The sequence below is a fragment of the Panthera pardus genome, unplaced genomic scaffold (assembly GCF_024362965.1).
Source record: "Panthera pardus isolate Hobbes unplaced genomic scaffold, ASM2436296v1 HiC_scaffold_22, whole genome shotgun sequence".
NCBI classification, from domain to species: Eukaryota; Metazoa; Chordata; class Mammalia; order Carnivora; family Felidae; genus Panthera; species Panthera pardus.
This window is the reverse complement of record NW_026526788.1, coordinates 53,700,990-53,718,471: the sequence shown is the minus strand read 5'-3', so window position 1 is coordinate 53,718,471 and position 17,482 is coordinate 53,700,990. Positions and strand designations below refer to the sequence as shown.

General features: G+C 43.0%; 2 protein-coding genes across 11 annotated transcripts in view; one reads left to right on the top strand and one right to left on the bottom strand.

The window, feature by feature from the left end:
* Nucleotides 1-15,762, top strand: part of NOC3L (NOC3 like DNA replication regulator) — a 51,969-nt gene extending 36,207 nt beyond the window's left edge. For both annotated transcript variants that reach the window (XM_053909745.1, XM_019445132.2), the window contains one exon: nucleotides 15,361-15,762. In XM_053909745.1, the coding sequence (XP_053765720.1) occupies nucleotides 15,361-15,397 (37 nt within the window). In that variant the 3' untranslated portion in view covers nucleotides 15,398-15,762. The remainder of the gene's footprint in view (nucleotides 1-15,360) is intronic.
* Nucleotides 1-17,482, bottom strand: part of PLCE1 (phospholipase C epsilon 1) — a 321,468-nt gene that overhangs the window by 4,340 nt on the left and 299,646 nt on the right. For 6 of the 9 annotated variants that reach the window (XM_053909736.1, XM_053909740.1, XM_053909739.1 and 3 more), the window contains 6 exons: nucleotides 13,412-13,540; nucleotides 10,666-10,875; nucleotides 6,120-6,278; nucleotides 3,516-3,731; nucleotides 2,985-3,178; nucleotides 176-189 (listed from right to left, as the gene is read on the bottom strand). In XM_053909736.1, coding sequence (XP_053765711.1) covers nucleotides 2,990-3,178; nucleotides 3,516-3,731; nucleotides 6,120-6,278; nucleotides 10,666-10,875; nucleotides 13,412-13,540 — 903 coding nt within the window. In that variant the 3' untranslated portion in view covers nucleotides 176-189; nucleotides 2,985-2,989. Of the gene's footprint in view, nucleotides 1-175; nucleotides 190-2,984; nucleotides 3,179-3,515; nucleotides 3,732-6,119; nucleotides 6,279-7,947; nucleotides 8,300-10,665; nucleotides 10,876-13,411; nucleotides 13,541-17,482 lie in introns of those variants that run through there. The other 3 variants (XM_053909737.1, XR_008424888.1, XM_053909742.1) reach the window with 3 other exon arrangements.

Genomic DNA, 17,482 nt, shown 5'->3' with positions numbered 1-17,482 from the left:
TCAGGAAATTGGTTGGTAGGTAGCCCTTGCCATTTTGCTTGTCCTCAGCATGGACCTCACATCATGTGTCAAGAAGGCTTCGGTTCAGAAATCCTCAATTTCCAGTTTAAGTCTAATGAAAATAAGCAAATTGTATTTGTTTCCACCATGTTCACTCTTGACTTTAACTTCTTACCAAAAGGTCTTCACCTGTAAAGTTGTATACATAGCTTTGTTAGTATATTTAAAATGCAGGAACAGAAACATTTGCAGTGTAGCAAGGGTTTAGTGTTATTCGACCGACAGAAACCCACAGCTTTGGTGGCTGGTTTTGGAGGAGAGACTGTTTGCTATAAACTCACAGTGTCATAACATGATGCTCCTGGGTGGTGGAACATGAGCCTATTTCTGTTCCGAACACCACATTCTTTAGAAAGGTTTTTGTAATCACAATCAAATAAATTTCAACTTTTTTAAAAGGGGGAAGTCCTTCAACTCTGCATTATTTCAGATATGAGTAAGGTATATAATTGTGGAAATTATTAAGGGGTAACTCTTAAAACTTCAGGGGTGAAAATTTTAGAACAAGTAACATGAAACCTTACGTTCTCAGAAAACAGCAAAAACACTACACTTGTCTTCTCGCGAGCACAAAAAGTCTCTTCTCATGAGACCATTTGTAAAGGAGTTTATAACATGAGATACATATTCCCATAGATGCACCCATGGATGTTTTTAAAGAGAAGCTTCCCCAAGTTTAGGTAAAGCTGAGGTCAACTCAATGATTATGCTTGCTACAGAAAAATATAGTCCAAAGGCATACCTCTAAATCACCCCTCACCCCTACTCCTAATAATGCTCATTATAACAAGCTTATTCTTTTTAAGTCAGATTTCCAGTGGAGCTATATTCTGATGTACCTCTTGTAATCTTGTGGCACAGTGAGGGCTCCATTGTGCAGAGCATAATTCCACTGTCACTGTGGAGGTTATAATCTAAGGGGTGTGTATAACATCACATCTATGATTTATTTGATGCTAAGTTCTTGACATGGAAAACAATATTTTGGGATTTAATTACTGTCCTTAGTGTCACGCTCACAGACCCACTACCAAGGTAAGCCATCTTCTAAACAGCTGTGGAGGCTCAACATTGATGCTTAGTCCTAAAGCTCACTTGGCTTTTGGAGAAGGCACTATTGTCTCAGTGTCCTGGGGCAAAAAAGAAAGTGAGTCTGGAACTTTTAATGTATATATGTATGTGTTGATCGATTAATTGTAATCTCTGTGCCTAACGTGGGGCTCAAACTCACGGCCCCAAGATCAAGAGTCGGGCGCTTCACCAACTGTGGCAGCCAGAGGCCCCTGGAACTTTAAAAAAAATTTTTTTTATGAGTGCATGAGCAGGGGAGGTGCAGAGAGAGGGAGAGAGAGAATTCCAAGCAGGCTCTGTGTTGTCAATGCAGAGCCTGACGTGGGGCTTGATTTCATGAACCATGAGATCATGACCTGAGCTGAAATCAAGAGTCAGCCACTTAATCAACTGAGTTGCCCAGGCACCCACCTCTGGAACTTTTAAAAATTGGGATTCCAGATGTATCTCAACAGAAAATGAGTGTTGAACATTCTCGGTCTGGCATAGGTCAGGGCTTTGCCGTTCTATGTGTATTTACTATTGTCCGATGCTATTTGATGGGGATTTGCTGCTGTAGTTCTGAGAGTTCCTTCTGATGATCCTTTCCATACAGAACCTAAACAAACCTCATAATAGCTGAATACGCAGATATTCTGAAGGAGGGTGTTCCCTGTGTTTGGCCCTGACTGTTTTGGAAGAGCTTTGCACGGCGTTGTGTGGGGCACTGGTTATTTTAAGAGCTTCTTAAATGTGGAAATACGGGCTCAGTGTATTGAGCCTTCTTTTGTGCTATTATAAATCAAATTAGGTCCTGTCAAAAGGTATCAATAAAGTCTTTAATTGTGAGCTCCAATTTAATATAAGAAATTCCTAATTGTGATAAAGACAGACGATCAACCTCTACAGTATAAGCAGCAATGCCTTCACTATGCCGTCGGTCTCATTAATTTTACAACTACAGTGACACAGGTAAAAACTGGGCTTTAATCCCTGGGTTCATTAACAAACTAAGTGAAAAAAAAAATCTGGTTTCCTCAAGTTTTTTTTTTTTTTTTTAATTTGGGTTCCATATACGGTAATTTGTTTTTTTGGTTTTTTTTTTTTAACGTTTATTTATTTTTGAGACAGAGAGAGACAGAGCATGAACAGGGGAGGGGCAGAGAGAGAGGGAGACACAGAATCTGAAACAGGCTCCAGGCTCTGAGCGGTCAGCACAGAGCCTGACGCGGGGCTCGAACTCATGGACCATGAGATCACGACCTGAGCCGAAGTCGGACGCTTAACCGACCGAGCCACCCAGGCGCCCCGGTAATTTGTTTTAAGATAGAACTAAGTTTACTCTGTAAATGCCACGCAGTGGGCGGGCAACCAAAGGCTTAATTTACTGCAGTTTCAAGACAGAGGCTGTTATGTTATTTTGCTTTCTTTTTAACCATCGCATCCTGGATGCCAGGTTTTTAATGTTTTAATTGAGGCAGACCAAGGTGAGGTTGTTGAGGCTAAATCAAACCTTGAAACGGACCTGAAACTAGAAATCCAAAGGAATAAGAGCTGAATGACCCACAGAAGTCCTTTGAGAATGTCCAGGACCGTGAGCAATAATTAAGGCAGTTCTATGTCTGATGAAATAAGGCTGATGTAGTAGGTCGGGCAAGTGGGTTGTCCTCTCAGGGCCTTCGTTTGGCCATCTACAAACCCAGCAGTCTAAAGTTATAAATGTTATACATAAATCTGCAGAGGTCTTTTCTTGTTTTTAGGTACCATTCCTATCTGCCTTCAGGGGACATCCTCCTACTGGGCCTTACACAGTAGTTGGTCCCCATTTCAGAATAATGTGATGATTCAAGTCTACCCGGGTAAAACGTGCCAACCTTGGTTATTGTCGATACTCCATGGTGTCACCGGAGGACAAGCTGCCCATAGGTTTCTCCTCCTTGTTTTGGACACCTTCTGAGGCCAAGACCTGAGAAGGTGATGCGAGTCCTCGGGGTTGTTTAGTTGACTTGGTGAACTTCTTAAATTCACTTGCAAAAGAAATGCCTTTCCTTTTGTCTTCTCGGGATGCCTGTGGGGAAAAAAAGAACCTTCCATTGGTATGTTAAAGCCGGGATCCTCAGTCACATGACATGCTATCATAGAACCCTTTCCTCTTCCTCTCCAGTAAGTAGAGCTTTGGGAAGAAGTGCTGAGGGACACCCCTTTCAGGACTGCTTACCCGTGGAGGGGTGGCAGGCACTACCTTTCTTTTCACATAGTGAAAATGAAGCCAAATGATTTTCTCCCAACTATATCCCTTGGCTCAGGAACTTTCTTCAAGATTTCACGAGTTCCCAAATTTGATTACCGTGGAGCTGTGAATAGCAAATACTTTGTGAAGAGAGCAAAAGAACTTTGAACTTTACCTGCACCTGCTCCTTTAGCTTAAGGATGAATTTTCCTGCCCCTTTCCACTTGCTTTGGGCTTGAAACACACACTCCTGATCCAAAAGGACCCGCTGGGAGGACTTTGGGGTGGAAGACTTCTTGGTCGTGTCTTTCACCACCTCTTCCAAAAGCACATAGTCACTTGGGTTGGGATTGCTCAGGATGCTGTAGGAATACTTTGCTTTGCATAAGGTCTGAAAGATAAATTATAGTCAACTGAGGGGCGCCTGGGTGGCTCAGCTGGTTAAGCGTCTGACTTCAGCTCAGGTCATGATCTCACGGTCCATGAGTTCGAGCCCCGCGTCGGGCTCTGTGCTGACAGCTCAGAGCCTGGAGCCTGCTTCAGGTTCTGTGTCTCCCTCTCCCTCTGCCCTTCCCCTGCTCGCACTGTCTCTCTCTCTCAAAAATAAATAAACATTAAAAAAAAATTACAGTCAACTGAATACAGACACAGTATCTCCAACACTTGCATTCATTCTGAATGAGACTTGAAGGTGGGGAAAATGTCACAGACGTTTAGAGAAGGAAGGGATCTTTCAGATGGCCTCATATCATTCCTCATTTTACATCTGTGTACTTATAGCTTGTAACGTGCTTTCTTGCATTACCTGATAAAGCTTCACAACAGACCATGATTTAGGTATTACCCCATTTTCAGACAAGGAAGCTTAAATGTATGAAGGTTAAACAGATTCCAAAGGATGCACAACTAATAAGTGGTAGAATAAGGACTTTCACTGGATTTTCTACATGCACCAAAGCTCATAGACATGAAGGTCACACAGACAATGAGAGACAGAATCTTGACCTTCAGGAGCCTTTCTGTCCCACCAGGCTGCTTCTTCATCTCAGTGTCTTGGATGTTGAAGGCATTTTAGTTATTTACCTGGCCTCACTTCTCATTTAGTACGAGATCATCTTTCGCTTACATGTTTATTTAGTCATCAAATGTTTAGTGAAGGCTTCCTGTGTCCCAGATACAGTACTATCCTTTGGAGAGATAAAGATGAACAAAAAAAACGCCCATATGTCTGGGCTTTCTTGGAGTTCAAACTCTATTAAGGAGGCAAATATTAACCACATAATCATGCAACAATAGCAAATAACACTATAGTGTTTGCCATGTGCTGAGCATTATACACGTTACCGATACTTACTGACTTCACTATCACAACAACTCTGGGTGGAAAGTACTATTATACTATCTCCACGTTATCTATGTAGTAACTTAGCACATGGTAAACAGTGTGCTGGAGCCAACTGGAACGGGTCAGTGAAATCAGACATGGTGGGAGCAGCCACACAACAGAAACTGGCAAACACAAACAATCAGTTGGAGCTTTTTTGTTTTTCCTTAAGAGAGCCAGTTTACCAGCACACTACTGTAGCTGAGGCACTAAGAACTAGAGCTGGGGTCAACTGCATTACCGGGTATTTATCCAAAGGATACCAGAGTGCTGTTTCACAGGGGCACATACACCCCAATGTGTAGAGCAGCACTATCAACAATAGCGAAAATAGAGAAAGAGCCCAAATGTCCATTGATGAATGAATGGATAAAGAAGATGTGGGGTGTGTGTGTGTGTGTGTGTGTGTGTGTGTGTGTGTATGTGTGTGTGTGTATACAATGGAATACTTGTATGGAATATTACCTGGCAATCAAAAAGAATGAAATCTTGCCATTTGCAACAACATGGATGGAACTAGAGGATATTATGCTCAGCGAAATTAGAGAAAGACAGATACATGACTTCACTCATGAGGACTTCAAGAGACAAAACAGATGAACATAAGGGAAGGGAAGCAAAAATCATATAAAAACAAGGAGGGGGACAAAACGTAAGAGACTCGTAAATATGGAGAACAAACCAAGGGTTACTGGAAGGGTTGTGGGTGGGGGAATGGGCTAATTGGGCAAGAGGCATTAAGGAGAACACTTGTAGGGATAAGCACTGGGTGTTATATGTAAGCGATGAGTCACTAAATTCTCCTGAAATCATTACTGCGCTATATGTTAACTAATTTGGATGTAAATTTTAAAAATTAATAAGTTTAAAAAATTTTTTAAAAAGTAGAGCTGGGGTTTGAACCTGGAGTAATTTGATCTAGAGTCTTCTGTGCTGTTAACCATTATGCTATACCACTTCTCAAATGGGTGTTTAATAAACACAAACCATTACACAGCTTGAAGGAAGGAAGTATAGTTCTCTGAAACCATGTGCACCAAGAAGTATGACTTAGAGGAGGGAAAGGGCCAGAGAAGGCCTCCAGCATGTCTTCTGTAGGATCTTTGAGAGACAGTCTTTAGGATTGGCTTAGGCATGTCTGGGGCAATAAAATTACTACTCTGTGGAGTTTCTACCTCAGTCTGTTATCAACACTTCACAGAGAGCCAGACTCATGGTAGATACTAGGTGAGTGTCTGCTGAAGGAATGAACTAGTATTTTCCAACTGTAAGAGGCACACTCTCCCTCTTCAGATCCCCATTGTTCTAGAACTTCACTCATAAAATGGGCTGACATCAGATTTGTCCTAGTGATTTACACTGAGGAGCTGAGGCAAGCAAGGGAGAAGGTTTCACCTGCTGAATGACGTCCTGTGCGGTGCTGACACGGGGTGCTTTGATGACCGTTCGAGGTTGCTCTGGAGAAACATCGTGCACTTGAACAAAGAAACTCTCCTCCTCTGAGCTCAGGGTCACCTCTTTGTCATCTTGAACAATGCTTTTCTCTTCTAGGTTCTGTGTTTAAAGAGATGAAAAGTGTGAGTAAATAGTAAGATGATGTAGAGTGAAAAAGAAAAACCTAGCAAAAATGTGAGCTATATCTTGGCAATGTGGAAACTATATCTTAGCTTTATATTTCATACACTAGTTAATATTTCATAAACTATTCTAAAGGATACACGTATCTTCTGAGAGGAAGAAAGTAATGTGGGTATTTCTGCTGATATTGACAGACTAATAAGGACCTGGCTCAAAATAAGCCAATAGATCTGCTCCTACTGCCAGTGGATTTTGAGTCCCAGTCAACTGTAGACAAATTTGGAAAAGGACAATACACCATTTTGCCAAATATTAAAAGTCAAGTAAGAACACAGTAAATTACATTTAGGAGAAAGCCCGTTCATGCCCTACACAGGCCTTGAGCATTTAAGAAATGCTGGAGATCTGAACAATGAAATGTGCAAACTGGCATTCAGCCAGGCTGGAAGAACAGGAACTACAGCAGAAAGGCGGAACCAATGGCTGGAGGTAGGTCACACTGAAACGAATGTTGACAAAATTCTCAATAGTTATGAGAATTGGTCATCAGGTTAATTGGCTTTTAGCAAATTTTACACATGGAGCTATATATATAAAATATATATTTAGATATATCTATAGGCATATGTATCATTAAAAATTTTCAAACAGTATAGAAATAGATCAATAAAAAGCCAAGCTTTCCCCATTATCAACTTTTTCCCTTCTGTGTCTCATCTCATTCCCTACAAAAAAACCACTGTTGTTAGGTTATATATGCTTCTAAACATGTGCTGTGAATGTACACGTATATTTTTGTATATGTGAATATATATATATACTATGAAACCCTGGAATTACGTGAATTTAGATAGAATATGATTGTCAAATGGCTCCCCCGCCCCCCCTTTTTTTTAGCCCTATTAGCTTACAGTTATCTTCTGCAAGGGGGAGGTCTGAAGGGGAAGAGGCAACCTCATCTCAGGAAGAGAGCATTTAGCAGGAGAGTCCTTCGATTCCAGCATTCTCCTAGCCTGATCTCAGGTCAAGCCACTGAAATGACTGAAATGGTCCTAACTAATCCAAGAAAAATCCAAGAATCGTTGTCACTAACTATCCTGGAGGTTCCAACCAGCCAGCCATAGGATCCAGAATTGTCCCCTTTGATACTGAGGCAGAATGGATAACTGCCACCAGGTGGCGCCAAACTGCAACCAGGACCAGAAAGGACTTGGGTTGCAGGAGCTTCTGGCCCCACAGGCTCACCCCAGTCATATCATTAATCATACAATCATGGTCCCTAAAATTTTCATGACTGATGTTTTTGGACCCCATCCGTTATATTAGGGGTGTTGGGAGGGGAGAGTTACTGTCCATTTTTACTACATAAACTGAGATTGTACTTCATATAATGTTCTGCAGCTTGTTTTTTCCTCCCCACTTAAAAGATTGTGGTGTTCATTTCATGTCAATTATTAGAGATTTAGCTGTGTAATATGTCATTGTGTTGACCATGATATATTTAACCAGTCTGAGAGTGGGGTTGGGTGGTAATTCATCTGACATAATTTATAATCCGTATCTTGAAAACCAGGAAGCAAGCAAATATGAAAACAAAAAAGTTCTAATGCACACATAAAATATCTCAATAACTATGCAATAAACATTACTTTTAAGAGACCTCCTCAGAGCCTCTCTCAGAACTTATTTATTTTTAGGGAGTTTTCTGCCCCATTAGAAGGCACAGGTTATGACCAGAACAACAGTCCTCACTTACAGTTCTTTACAGCTTACTAAGCATTTTTCTACATATTGTCTATATGTTTGGCATGAGGCTCATGTTAATCTTTTTCAATCACAGATTTACAAATTAGGGCACAGAGGTTTACAGAAGTTAAATGAGCTGTCCAAGGTCATTTAATTTGTGGCAGAGCCAGGTCTGTCTGATTTCAAATCCAGCAGGTGTCATAGGAAGGCATATTGACCACAGGAAGATGTGATCCTGACAGCTTGAGAACCTAGAAGACAAGAAAACTATAAAAGGCAGGCAAGGAGGAGAGATCAGAGGTCATGGATAACAGTTTGGGGACTCTGAATATATGGGAAAATTGCTTATTTATCTTACTAGTTCCACAGAATGAAATAAATGGAAATACATATAGCCCAGATCTATCAACTATACTAGTGTCTGCTTGCATTCAATACTTGCTGAATTCATTTATTCAGTCAGTAAATATGTGTGTGCCACGATGTACCAGGTCACCCGAGACACATTAAATGTGATTTGTTATCTTTGGAGATACACGTCAGTCATTTCAAAAAATCTCTTCACCAAGGCACAGACAGGAGAGTTTGCTGTATTCTCCCCATCAGAACATGTTTGTTAGCCTTCCCTTCTAACTCATTCCCCTTATTGTTCAAAATGCTTCTCGTCCACTAGCCCTTGTTAAGTATTTATTCCTGAGGTCTCTATAGCCTGTTTTCATATACACCTTAAGTTGCATATGGGCATTCTTAACCTCCCCAGCCCTTCTAACTATAAGACACTCAAGAGCCTGCCCACGTTTCCTCTTGCTCACTGCCTCCCACTGCCCCCACAGTGCTGGGTGCCATGGTCCAGGAAGGCTGACTCATCACCAGCCCTGGCAGCACAGGATGGGGCAAGGACACTGACTTTCGAAGCCACAGACCTGAGTTCTTTCTACTTCTCACTTTGTCACGATTTAACCTCTGTGAACCTCAATTTCCTATGTGCGAAATGGTTTCCATTACCTCATGAGATCATTCAAAAAAGTAGTGAGTGAGAACTTTGAACACGGTAAATCATTATGCAAATATATGGTTTGAAAATTTGCTTGCTGACCTTATCACTTAGAGGACATTTTTTTACCTGTAGCTAAAGAATGAGGCAAGTCAACGAGAAAAAATACAGAAAAATTTAGAGAGAAACTGAAGAAGGCTTCAAAAGTCCAGCTAAGGCCTCTGACATTTTCTCATAAAGCTATTATCATCAGAACTGCTCATTACCTGCCTTTGCAATGTGTATGTCTTATAGGGAGAGGAGGTTGGGGAGACGATTACATTTCTTTGCTTAACTGGAGTGTCCTTTTAAGGTCTAAGGCAAGGTTAGGAAGAAAGGCAGTGGCTGTGGTTCCCAGAGCAGATGTTGGAGGTCTGTGGAGTACGATGCAGGCCATGTTCACCGTTTGGTGCAGAGTGAAAAAGTGGCACATGACGCTGAAAACTGGCTCTTTATCATCTCCACTGTGTCCCAACATCATGGGTCACCAATGGGCATTTTACCAACCAAGCTCTATTACATGTGCCCAGAACAGGGCTTGGCATGTATTAGGTGCTCAATAAATATTTGTTTAATCTAATTGTTGAATTGACTCCACTCCCTCATTACTGACATATCATGAGGCCTGAACATCTATGGTGGAGCAGTGACTTTATGTCATTTAAAAAAATGGCGGTAAGTTAGTGGGCTCTTAACAGTTTATTAAAAAAAAAAAAAAAAATCAGTACTCCATCCACAAACTTGAAAAGGAACTAATCAATGTAGAGCTGACAGGAAGTTGCTATATTATTTTCCTTCATGCGAATGATCACAGGAATGTTAGTGAACATAACGTAAATTCTTACTAACTCTGATCAAAGCTGAGAATACTTTGCTTTGTGTGAAGTTTCAGAATATTTTCAAAGAACTACTGCTCTACCTAAAAACACAGAACTTTTTATTAACTAAAACTTTAACAGGCACGAACAAGAAGGCAACCAATTCCCAAATGTAAAATACCAACGGGACTAGCATGACACGGTCCTGTGACCCTTATGACAATGCCTTTTCACATATAAATCAAAGCCTGGACCCACAGTTGATGACAAGCATGAGGAAGGAATCCTTTGAATTCTTGCTCCCTTTCTTTTACAAGAGATGGTTTTTAGACTGAATTTCTGTAACTTAGAGATAACATTCTGAATAGGTGCAGAAGAATAAAATCATTTCTCCCCATTTACTTAAGAAGAATAACATAGGGGCGCCTGGGTGGCTCAGTCGGTTGACCGCCGACTTCGGCTCAGGTCACGATCTCGCGGTCCGTGAGTTCGAGCCCTGTATGGGGCCCCTGTGCTGACAGCTCAGAGCCCGGAGCCTGTTTCAGATTCTGTGTCTCCCTCTCTCTGACCCTCCCCCATTCATGCTCTGTCTCTCTCTGTCTCAAAAATGAATAAAAACGTTAAAAAAAATTTTTTTTTAAAAAATAAAAAAAAAAAGAAGAAGAACATAAATCAGGTTGCAATGATAAATTCTGAATCGAGGGAGGTGGCCAGTGGTGAGGTGGTTAATCACACCTTGAGTTGTTACGGTGTGAGACACACTTACTTCCTGCTGGGTTTTTAAGACAATCCTGCCAACATATCCTTCCTCTGGAAACCAGCTGCTTAAAATCTGCATAATCTCTTCCTCTGGACCAATGACTCTCTGGAACGGTTGTTTCCTGCATTCATTCTTTTCTTTAGATATAAAATATTTTTCTTCCATCAAAAAATAGTCTGTGATGATAGGTTTGGTGTCTTGTTCAGTGGTCAGAATCTAAAGAAAAAGCAAAGGCAAAACTTTAATTCAAAATAAGCCAGTTTTGTACAGAGAACAAACTGATGGTTAGCAGAGGGGAGGTGGGTGGGTGGGTGGGTGTGTGGGGAATGGGTGAAATAGGAACTAGGGATTAAAGACTATACTTATCCTGATGAGCACTGAGTCCTGTATAGAAACCTGAAACTAATATAACACTGTATGTTAACTATACTTGAATAAAACACACACACACTCACACACAAAAGAAACCTATTCTCTGGGGCACCTGGGTGGCTCAGTCGGTTAAGCGTCCGACTTCAGCTCAGGTCACGATCTCACGGTCCGTGAGTTCGAGCCCCGCGTCGGGCTCTGGGCTGATGGCTCAGAGCCTGGAGCCTGCCTCCGATTCTGTGTGTCTCTCTCTCTCTCTGACCCTCCCCCGTTCATGCTCTGTCTCTCTCTGTCTCAAAAATAAATAAATGTTAAAAAAAAAATTAAAAAAAAAAAAAAAAGAAACCTATTCTCATGGTGTTTACATAGGTCTGATGTGTAATTTATAAGTGAAACTTACTCTGCAGTGTTGAATAATTCTTTTTGGAAGACCTAAGAACTCTCTTATGTCCAAGAAGGATTGTTTATGTTCATTCTGGGCAACGACACAATTTATTCATAATCCCCAGACAGCATAACTATTTTTCCCACAGCTGGAATGAGAGCTTCTACTGAATTACAGACTTTATGCTTCTCAATCCATGAATTTAGCTCTCTGTAATCTTGTAACACAGGACCAATGGCAAAGAACCTAGCATAGCTTTTACCAGCACCGTGTCTTTTTCTCATGTTAGAAATACTTGTCTTCTAATCTCATCTGATCTAAGTTCCTGGGAATTCTCCTTTCAATTAAGTCCTGACACTGTGCCTACAAGCTTGTTTTTCTTTGTTGGTTACTTACCCAGGCGGTCAGAGTGGCTGGGACAAGGCTCTGGAGCCAGACAGACCTGGGTCTGAGGTCTGCCTTTGATACTTATTGGCTGTGAGGTGTTGGACAAGGTATTTAACCCCTTAGAGACTCAGTTTCCCCATCCATAAAATGGGAACAGTTAAGAGTAACAACCTCCTCATTTCGTTTCATGATTGAGGCACTGGTTAGAAAGCATAACACCGGCACATACGAGAACTCAATAAATGCCAGTTACCATCACACTCCTATAAGTTAGTGACCGCACATTCCACTCCAAGTGGGGACAGAGAAGGTTGCCACCATCTGGTCTGGATTAGGCAAGCACCCTTCTCCTCGCCCCCGCCAGTGATGCAACTCCTAGAGTCCACACTTGGCACTACTTCATCTGGCTTGGAGGAAAAGTGGAATGAACCGAGGATGGTGAGGACAGAAGATTCTCAGGAAGATGCAGCTCCCTTCACCCCAGCGCTTGGTCTGTAGTCGGTGCTGCAAGGATATTAGGTCACTGTGTCAATCCGAGGTGGGGCTTCCAGTGTGAAGAGAAAAGACGTTACACATGGGGCTGTCTGTCCATTTGAGGAGCTGCCCCCTCCGGATGCTGCTTGGTTTCTGGCTTTCTCACTCTCACACGTCCTCCCGGGTTGGGGGTGGGGGTGGGGTGGTGTCCCTGCTTACAGAAAGCCACAGGAATCTCTGGGGGCGATCCCGAGCAGAAGTGGCACCACATGAGGGGACTAAGGCCAGTGATGCTGCTGCAGGTTTTGGGGTAACAGGCTCTCATCCTCCTGGGTCAGGCCCTGCGGGCCTCTTTGCACTACCAGAGGGGTAGGACCTCAAGGGTTAAGATCAAGTGCCAGGGGAAGGGGGACAATGGGGCTGCCCAATTAGGGCAGATAAAGGCCTAAGGCTAGAGGGGCTGAAGCAATGTCTTCTTGGCCGCCGTCCATCCTGATGCTCTAAAAACTTGATCTAACTCCTAGGACGACAAACTTCATTCAGCTTGTGTGCAAATTCTGACTGATTAGTAAGCTCCACATTAAGAAGAAAGATGGGGCCCGTGTCTAGCCTTAGAGGGAAAGAATACACGATTGGAAAGCCACTCATTTTGGTCCTTATCCATCTTGAGCCTAGTGTTTTCTTATGTGTTTGAAGACTTGTTAAAAATTCTTTTCTAGGGGCGCCTGGGTGGCTCAGTCGGTTAAGTGACTGACATTGGCTCAGGTCATGATCTCATGGTTTATGAGTTTGAGCCCCGCATCAGGCTCTGTGCTGGCAGCTCAGAGCCTGGAGCCTGATTTGGATTCTGTGTCTTCCTCTCTCTCTGACCCTCCCCTGCTCATGCTCTGTCTCTCTCTGTAGGTTAGCTTATCTAATGGTACCATGACCTCCCAGATCATTCTTATGGTGGATCTCAGTGTTGAATTACACAAATAATCAAAAGGCAGATCATCAACATGGACTTTTGTGTGTGTGTGTATGCTTACACCTGCATTTACACACACACACACACACACACACACACACACACACACACACACCCCTCCATACATATTAGATGATGGATTCTCCCAACCATGGCCTCAGTGGACTTACTTGTTGGAGAAGCTGCTTTGCTTTGGTGCCTCCACTTATGGAGAAAACAGTAAAGGGCTCTGGACCTGGGACCCCATGCACCGTGACTCTGTGAGCCTGCAAACATTTTCTTTCTTCTGAATTAAACATCTGTCAAGGAAGACCACATGGTTTCTCATTCATTCTCATTCTCATTCTCATTCTCATGTTATTTCTAGGCTATATTCAGTACACAAGTACTAGTTCTTAGAAGTCTGTAGAGGGACATGTAAATGCAAAAGAAGACCATTCTTTTACAACCTGATACTTCTGTTTGTCGCTGAAGAGGCGATGGTGCATCTTCCTTAACAGTCTAGTGAGGATATTAGCAGCATACCACCAAAATACTAATTTATTTATTTAAAATTTATTTATTTAAAATAAATGGAAAGTGACTCTTTCCATCATAATTAGGAGACTGGTATTATCTGAAGTGTATGTTAGTCCTTACTTATGAACTGACCTTCAACAGTGTCTATTGAGTTCCCTCTCTCCTCAGGGCCTTGGGTTAGAATTTTGGTTGGTAAGATGATAGACTATTCCAGGCTTAGAGCACTCTCCGCCCAGGCACACAGATAAGCATAATATGAAAAGTATTTCTGTTTTAGGAAGAGCTGGGGAGGTGTGTAACTCACAACTTTTGAGCATTTTATATATTAAGATATATTCATTCACTCAAAATATAAAATTCATTTATGGAGAGTTGATAGTGAATCGGACACTATGTCTGGCCCTGGGACATTATCCCAGAAAGAGGACCTTATCCCTGCCCTCAAGGGCACCCAGTGGAATGAATCAGAAAAGAAAATGGACAACTGTCAGCAGTATGCTAAGTTCCTTGGGAACCCAGAGGAGGGGGCAGATCCCAGGTTTGGAGGAAAGCAGAGAGCACCTCCTGAAAATGGTATCATCTGAACTAAACCTTGGAAGTCCAGTGTGACTTAGAAGATGGAGAGTGGAACAAGAACACCCCAAATATTGATGCAGCCTGTGTGCAAAGGCTTGGAGGTGGCCTGAAGCAGGGGATTCTGGGAGCCTCCACAAGCTCCATGACTGGGGTGTGGAGGGGGTGGCTGGAGAAGCCAGCAGGTGCACAATCATGCAGGCCTCTTCCTAACTGGCCGGAAGAGCTACACTGAGAGCAGAATAGTGACCCGAAGCCCTAAGTGTTTCGTTGAACTTGTACTTTATTTTTATTTGGGGAAGGAGTTGGCTGTTTTATTTTGCTTGCACACTGTGTTTCTATTATTTAATGCATTTTATTGAGATATGATTTGTATACTATAAAATGCACATTTCAATTATATGGTTTAGCCTGCACTGTATTTTTTGGAAGTTGAAATCACTGCCAACAGTTATGCAAATCCAGATGTCCTGACTCTCTTGGAAACCAGAAGATCAGGCCACACTGCATGGCAACCAGCAGCTGGAGCTGAGAGCAGGGTAGTGGCTGCCCCTTTAAATGACTCATAAGCTCACTGTTTTCCCAGAGTCTCTGCCCAGTCCATGTATAAATTTTACTCTGAAAGCAGTGGAGAACCAAGGAAGGGTTTCTAACACAGGAGTGACATGATCAGATTTAGGTTTTAGTTAGATGTGGCTAAGCAGACAGACAGAGGGGTTCAAGCTCAGAGGGAGAGGCCAGTTAGAAACTCACTGCCACGAGCCAGGTGCGAATGGATGAGGGTCAAAGCAGTAGTGATGGACAGAGATGAATGGATTTGAAAACCACTAAGGAGATAGACTTATCAAGTCTTAAATGGGGCAGTGAGAGGGAGGGAGAAGTCCAGGATGATCTTCTGTTATTGGCTTGAGCAATGGAGAGTGATGACTTCAGTGGTCAAAGAACACATACGTGTTGCTGCTGCCTGGGACCCAGGGATGGCCTGGTGTGGTACAATAAAAAATAAATATTTGGTCTTTGTTCACAGTCGCTGGCACGCATCTCCCTTGGAACCTCTGCAGTGATGAATGTTCCCTGCATGTTATGAGATGGCCGATGGCTGGAGGCCCCTAGACAGCTTCAGGATGGGAGGTGCTCACTGGAAAGACCGAGGTGGGATCAGATGGTGGGAACTTTCAGCACCACCTGGGGCTTCCAGAGAGGGGGACGTTACCGAGAGTCGAGTCACTCACCAATGGGCTATGACATACTCAATCATGCCTTTTCAATAAAGCTCCATTAAAACCGCTAAAAGGTGGGGTTCCAAGAGCTTCTGTGTTGGTAAACACATTGAGATGCCGGAGGCCTCACACCCCCTTTGCCCTATGTATTTCTTCCATCTGACTTCTCTTGCGTTGTGTCCTTATAATAAACTGGTAACAGTAAAGCACGTTTCTGAGTTCTCTGAGTCATTCTACAAAATTCCTGAACCTGAGGAGGGGTTTGTGGAAACCTCCTGAATTTATAGCTGGTCAGTCAGAAGTACCAGTGACAACCTGGGACTTGCCACTGACACCTGAAGTGGGGACAGTCCCATAGGACTGAGCCCTTAACTCTGGGACCTGATGCTAACTCCAGGTAGACCCTGTCAGAATTAAATTGAAAGGCAGGACACCCAGCTGCTGTCAGAGTTGAAGCAGTGTAAGAAAATACACAATGCATTTGGTGTCAGAAGTGTTGTGAGGAAAAATGGTTCATCAATGGCATGTGTGGAATCTTCAGTGCTAATAAGTATCGAGGCAAACTGAGCCAGAATCAGGCACTAAGCTCTGCTTCCCCTTTGTGAAAGCTGATTCTTGCCCTTCGATACCTAGGCAGCCCTGTCTCTGCTTCCCAGTCCTCTGCACAAGTAGAGGCAACACCTCTCTCTACCTTGGCCAAGTGTTGTTCTCAACTTTGGCCACACACTGAAGGGAAAAGGAGGAGAACCTGAGAAAATGAGGTCAGGATGGAGAGAGAGACGACACCGATGAGGTGAGGGGAAGAACAGCAGAGAAGAAAATTGGGTGAATTATGGGTGGCCATGGCAGTGGTCGAGCCAGCGCCATTTGTGAGCATACGGGGTGCCTTTCCACAGGTTGTTAGCACTATGTTGAAGTATAAGATTGACACAACGGTGAACAGGTTATATTAAACATGTAAAGAGGTAATCAATGGACACCCTTCTATTGTTATTATTATTAAACAATTTTTTTTAATGTTTATTTTTTGAGAGAGAGAGAGTGAGCATGAGCGGGGGAGGGGCAGAGAGAGAGGGAGACACAGAATCCGAAGCAGGCTCCAGGCTCTGAGCGGTCAGCACATAGCCCAATGCGGGGCCCAAACCCATGAACTGTGAGATCATGACCCTAGCTGAAGTTGGACGCTCAACTGACTGAGCCACCCAGGCGCCCCTGTTATTAGTATTTTTTAAAGTTTATTTATTTATTTTGAGGGGGGAGGGGCAGATAAAGAGAGGGAGAGGGAGAATCCCAAGCAGGCTTCGTGCTGTCAGTGCAGAGCCTGATGTGAGGCTCAAACTCATGAACTGTGAGATCATGACCTGAGCTGAAACCAAGAGCTGGAAGCTTAATCTACTCAGCCACCCAGATGCCCCTCATTTTAAGTTAATTTCTAAACCTCAAATAATGGAATCAACCAGTTAATTAAAGCAGTGGTACTTGTTTAAATAAACAACCTTGCATTACTGGGGTGGGTACTGGCCCAGTGGTCCTCAAACTTCAATGGTATGGACCTTACCTAGGGAACTTGTTAAGAGACAGATTCTGTAATAGTGACCCTTTCTGTGGCATTCCTTTCCCATTTCCAAGAGAGCCAATTCTGCATCTCCCCAACCTTTGCTTAATTAGTCTTTTCCCCATGTTATTATTTTGGGTTCATCTCCCTGGCAGGCCTATAATGCACTCATTAAGAGTGTGGGCTTTGGGGGCACCTGGGTGGCCAGTCAGTTGAGCATCCGACTTCAGCTCTGGTCATGATCTCACGGCTCGTGAGTTTGAGCCCCACATCAGGCTCGCTGCTGTCAGCGTGGAGCCTGCTTCGGATCCTCTGTCCCCCTCTCTCTCTGCCTCTCCCTGGCTTGCACTCTGTCCTTCAAAAATAATAAAGTA